Source organism: Cebus imitator, unplaced genomic scaffold, assembly GCF_001604975.1.
Source record: "Cebus imitator isolate Cc_AM_T3 unplaced genomic scaffold, Cebus_imitator-1.0 Scaffold1, whole genome shotgun sequence".
Lineage (NCBI taxonomy): Eukaryota > Metazoa > Chordata > Mammalia > Primates > Cebidae > Cebus > Cebus imitator.
Genome location: NW_016107316.1, coordinates 1,276,304 through 1,282,096, shown reverse-complemented (window position 1 = coordinate 1,282,096; position 5,793 = coordinate 1,276,304). Strand labels below are relative to the sequence as shown.

The following is a 5,793-nucleotide window of genomic DNA, read 5'->3' as shown; positions in this document are numbered from 1 at the left end:
GGATTGTTTTTTCTAATTGTATAAAAAAGGACATTGTTATTTTGATAGGAATTGCACTGAATCTGTAGATTGCTTTGTGCAGTATGGTTATTTTAATATTAATTTTCCTGAGTCATGAGCATGCGATATTTTTCTGTTTGCATGTGGCATCCATAATTTCTTTCATCCATGGTTTTTAGATTTCTTTGTAGAGATCGTTCACCTCCTGGGTTACATTTATTCCCGGGTTTGGTTTTTGTTTTCTTGTAGCGACTGTAAGTGGAACTGCCTTCTTGATTTCTCAGCTGGGTTGTCATTGGTGTGTTGAAATGCTACTTTTTGCACATTGATTTTTTAATCATTACTGGATTTATTAATCAAATATAAGAGTTTTGGGGTGGTGTCTTTAGGTTTTTCTAGATATAAGATCATATTATTGGCAAACAAGAATGATGTGACCTCCTCCTTTCTAGTTTGGATGCCTTTTCTTACTTTCTCTTGCCTGACTGTACCATCATTCTTGTTAACTAAATACATATATTATTCCAAGTATAAGGATATACCATGTACATTCAGTTATTTTATCTCTTACTCTTGGATATTTACATTTCTTGCCATTTTTTGAAATACTAAAATAGACATCTTTTTATGTAAACTTTGCTCACTTGTCTAATTGTTATCTTTGGTTCAATTCAGTAAACGGAATTGTAGATAAAGGGCCTTACTTTTTTTTTTTCCTCCAGAGACAGAGTCTTGCTCTGCTGCCCAGGCTGGAGTACAGTGTGTGATCATAGCTCACTGCAGCCTAAACCCCTGGGCTCAAGTGATCCTCCCACCTCAGCATCCAAAATAGCTGGAATTACAGGTGTACCACCACGGGACCTACTTTTTAAAAGCTTTTGATGCACACCACCACACTGCTTTTCAGAAACAGTGAATGTGCTGCCTAATTTATACTCTCTCTCCCCATCCCTCCCATAGCACCTGATTCTTTCACCATCACTGGGTCACATCACTCTCTTTAATCTGTGCCCGTATGCTAAGCACAATATAGCACTTTAAATATGTACTTCCTCATGGAGACCAAATGTCGTATGTTCTCACTCACAAGTGGGAGCTAAGCTATGGGGATGCAAAGGCATGAGTGACACAATGGACTTTGGGGACCCAAGAGGAAAGAGTGGAACGGGGTGAGGGATAAGAGACTACAAACTGGGTACAGTGTACACTGCACAGGTGATGGGTGCACCAGTCTCACAAATTAAAAGAACATATCCATGTAACCAAACACCACCTGCTCCCCAAACCCTATGGAAATAAATAAAATAAAATAGAAAAAAAAGTGTACTTCCTCTTGTTATGAATGGATCTGAACATTAGTTTTATGTTTATTGGCTATCTATATTTCTTCCCTAGTGAACTACTTGTTCATGTTTCTAGCTTATTTTCCTATTAAGGTAAAATAAATCTAATTTTTTAAAGCACCTATGTAGTCAAAAAACATATAAAAGAAAATTACAGCATAGGTTATTTATTTGGAACTATTCTAATCTTCAGAAACAACCCTGTGAGGAAGATATCTTTGTTCATTCATCTTGTGGAATAATTCACGCAGGAGCTGCAGGTGAGACAGGAGTAGGCCCCACACTCCCAAGCCTTTTTTTTTTTTTTTTTTGAAACAGAGTTTCGCTCTTGTTGCCCAGGCTGCAGTGCAATGGTGCAATCTCAGCTCACCACAACCTCCGCCTCCTGGGTTCAAACAATTCTTCTGCCTCAGCATCCTGCGGAGCTGGGATTACAGGCATGCGCCACCACGCCAGGCTAATTTTGTATTTTTAGTAGAGATGAGCTTTCTCCATGTTGGTCAGGCTGGTCTCAAACTCCTGACCTCACATGATCTGCCCTCCTTGGCCTCCCAAAGTGCTGGGATTACAGGCGTGAGCCACCACACCCAGCCTCTCAAACTTTATTGTTTGGAAAATCCACTTTGATCTTGCTGGTGCAAACAGAAGAGCAGCTTCTTTAAAAAAGGGAGAGTCAATAGATGCCAAACTAGAGAACGGATGAGGGGAGGCAGGTGTGTTATGGAAAAGGACAGCAACGGAGTGACACACATGGGAACCCTGCACTATGCAGCAAGCTGGAAAATACAGAAAACTTCATACATCATCATATAGAAGGAACAATGTGAAAAAAATGTTGGAAACACTGGAAGGAAATGGCAAAATGCAGAAGTAGACTGTTCAGTGTAGGGGCACAGATGATTTGTGTCTTCGCCTGATTTCCCAAATGTCTGGAAATATAGGAAGGACACTACATACCCGCGTCTCCAAGTTAAGGTTGGCAGTTTTCCCGTCCACTGTGACACTAAGAATAGAGTCATCCTTTATACTTATACAGTCTTCTCCAAATATGTCCCTTAAAATAAGCAGAAATGCAGGATTAGTGAAGAAGTCCAGCTCTACATATCTGAGGAAAAAACAAAACTGAAGATACGACCCAGTTCTAAAGCAGAATACTTGTATTTAATTGTTTTTGAGAGGGAGTCTTGCTCCGTCTCCCAGGCTGGAGTGCAATGGTGTGATCTGAGTGGCTCACTGACACCTCCGCCTCCTACATTTAAGTGATTCTCTTGCCTCAGTCTCCTGAGTTGCTGGGATTACAGGTGCATGCCACCACAGCCAGCTAATTTTTGTATTTTTAGTAGAGTCAGGGTTTTTACCATGTTGGCCAGGCTTGTCTTGAACTCCTAGCCTCAAGTGATCCACCTGCCTCACCCTCCCAAAGTGCTGGGATTACAGGCGTGAACCACCATGCTCAGCCTGTACTTACTTTTGAGACAAGCTTCTTATTTACCTTCATATAGCTTATTAAGTTTATAAAACAGAGAAAATACACAGCTATTATTTAACAATGATCTACTCAGCAGGCATCATGCTGGGTGGTTTATATACATTATCTTTTTTTTTTTTTTTTTGAGACGGAGTTTCGCTCGTTACCCAGGCTGGAGTGCAATGGTGCGATCTCGGCTCACCGCAACCTCCACCTCCTGGGTTCAGGCAATTCTCCTGCCTCAGCCTCCTGAGTAGCTGGGATTACAGGCACGCGCCACTATGCCCAGCTGATTTTTTGTATTTTTAGTAGAGACGGGGTTTCACCATGTTGACCAGGATGGTCTCGATCTCTTGACCTCGTGATCCACCCGCCTCGGCCTCCCAAAGTGCTGGGATTACAGGTGTGAGCCACCGTGCCCGGCCCTATATACATTATCTTAACCTATAATCATTTTGGTAAGGATCCCTTTTACATGTGAAGAAAATAGGACACAGAGGTTAAGTGATCTGCTTAAAGCCTCATGGCTAGTAAACAGCTGAGCTGGCATTCAAATCCAGGATCTAGGTTAAAATGGCTCACAAGCCCACCAGCTGTCCACTCCTACTTTAATTCAATTCGGTATTTACTGAGCATCTTCTATGGGGCAGGGGCTGTGCTAGCAGCTGGGATACAGAAGGCACTAAGACACTGCCTCTGTCATGGAGGAGAAGGTTTGATCATTAATTTCAACATCCTCCTCACTGGTACAGAAGTGTTAGGAAATAGCAGCCCAATCAGCAGGCTGAGTGCAGGTAAGAAAGGCAGCCAGTGAACCTCAATAGCACACGGACCTCGGTCAGCCTAGGACAGTTAAGCGCTGACAAGTGCGTATTAAGCTGGGGAAGGGGAGGTGGGAGTCAACTGCTTGCATCTTCAGGCAGTTACTGTTCATCAAATGTGTGAATAAACTTAGCTGGGACACTAACACAAAGGAAAAAGATCGATTGATCCAGCAATCAATCTATCTACTATCTATCTATCTAGAGACGGAGTCTTGCTCTGTCACCAGGCTGGAGCGCAGTGTCATGATCTAGGCTCACTGCAACCTCCGCCTCCCGGTTCAAGCAATTCTCCAGCCTCAGCCACCCGAGTAGCTGGGATTACAGGCATGTGCTCATTTTTGTAGTTTTAGTAGAGACGGTGTTTTGCCAAGTTAGCCAGGCTGGTCTCAAATTGCTGACCTCAAGTGATCCGCCCACCTCGGCGTCCTGAAGTGTTGGGATTACAGGTGTGAACCACCACACCCAGCCAAAAAGATTAAGTTTTAAATACAGAAATGTATGCAAAAGGATAGAAAAAAAAGCTTTCATTTTCATGTGATCCACTGTTGGCTTGTCTAAAGAAACCAATACATTTATTCCTATCTGGTCCTAAGTGTTTAAACAACTGGGAAAACAGCTGCATTTTTAAGTTCAAGGCATGAGAACCTCACATTCTTGGGCCGAACGGAAGCTGTCTCATGCTCCTGTTCCTAAGAGTTGAATAGTTCCGGTGTGTTTGTGGAGGTGAGGAGAGGGAGGGGAGCAGGAAGAGTGGTATCTTTGAAGACATGTGACAACTTCTGTAAGGAAAGGCATCATTTAAAGCCTACCATCTTTTTTTTTTAAGCCACTAATTTGCTGTTTAAAAAAGGTTAGTGTAGAAATTTGGGGAAAGGAAGGAAATAACAGTAATCTTAGCATAAAAGCCTTCTAAACTAGCAGAATACCTTACTTTGTTAAAACATCTAATGTGGCGAGGGCTCACATCTGTAATTTCAGCATTTTGGGAGGCCAAGGTACGAGAGTCCCTTGAGTCCAGGAATTTGAGACCAGCCTGGGCAACATAGGGAGACCCTGTCTCTACAAAAAAATCAAATTAGCTGGGTATGGTGGTGTGAGCCTGTGGCGGGTGCTGAGGCGGACTGCTTGAGTCTGGGAGTTGAGGCTGCAGTGAGCCAAAATCACACTATCATATTCCAGTCTCAAGACCCTATCTCCCAAAATAAAACCAAATAAAGAGGAATACTTAGTCTAAAGGTAATTCATAGCTTACAGACTAAGAAGAGTCTAGAAGAGAACCATTTTATAAAGAATTCACATTTCACAGGTAACTATAGAAAATAATTCTTGAAGATAGAGTCACGTGCGGCTAAGCTTTTCATACTGGTCCTTATGAGAATGCTTTTCCCCTTGCTGACTAGGCCGGCCCTGTGCCAGCATCCTGAGGCACTGTATTAACTGACACAAACAGCTGACCTAGCAGGTCACAGGTACTTGGAACTACCTAGAGTACGGAGCTGGAAGGGAACAGTGCCACCCCTCTCTTTCTGGATAGAGAAGCAGGCCTCAGGGCAGCACAGGGGCCTGGTCAGAGCCACACCCCAGTTCCTGTAGGAGCCAGAGCTGAATCCTGGGCTCCTTCCAGCCCACTGTCACTACCTTGTTGAGAAATAATGTGTGAAAAACTTACTGAAGCATGATCTCCAACCGCTTGCTATAAACATGCATTTCTAATTTTTTAGAAACCTTTTGGACTGCACCTGGGGGAAAAAAAAGCGACAGAGTTCAATTTCTAAATTCCTATTCAGAATAACTTCCAAATCAATAATCAGAACATGGTTACTGTTGAGTTGAAGTAATTAACTATGGGATCTTTAAAGTGACAAGCATGGATATGTATTATTTGCCTGCTAAGGGAAATGCATATTTTCATTATTTAATTTCATGTTCTTTTTATTTGTATTTTAAAAAATATTTTCTGTTAACATCTTTTCACCCTTTCTCCCATATTTAATGTTCCTATTAAAGAACCACAAAATGACACAATACTATTTTTAGTTTTATTTCCCATATTTCTCAAACTTTATTATTTATGGCCACAGGCAATTAAAACTCCAGGAATTCTAGGAGCATATTCAAGCTCAAAGATCTGTGAAGTCTTTTTTTTTTTTTTTTTTTT

General features: G+C 41.9%; 1 protein-coding gene across 3 annotated transcripts in view; it reads right to left on the bottom strand.

Moving 5' to 3' along the window:
• The window catches only part of CPSF3 (cleavage and polyadenylation specific factor 3), a 49,174-nt gene that overhangs the window by 4,970 nt on the left and 38,411 nt on the right, over positions 1-5,793 (bottom strand). For all 3 annotated transcript variants that reach the window (XM_017525199.2, XM_017525211.2, XM_017525227.2), the window contains 2 exons: positions 5,305-5,374; positions 2,301-2,397 (listed from right to left, as the gene is read on the bottom strand). In XM_017525199.2, coding sequence (XP_017380688.1) covers positions 2,301-2,397; positions 5,305-5,374 — 167 coding nt within the window. The remainder of the gene's footprint in view (positions 1-2,300; positions 2,398-5,304; positions 5,375-5,793) is intronic.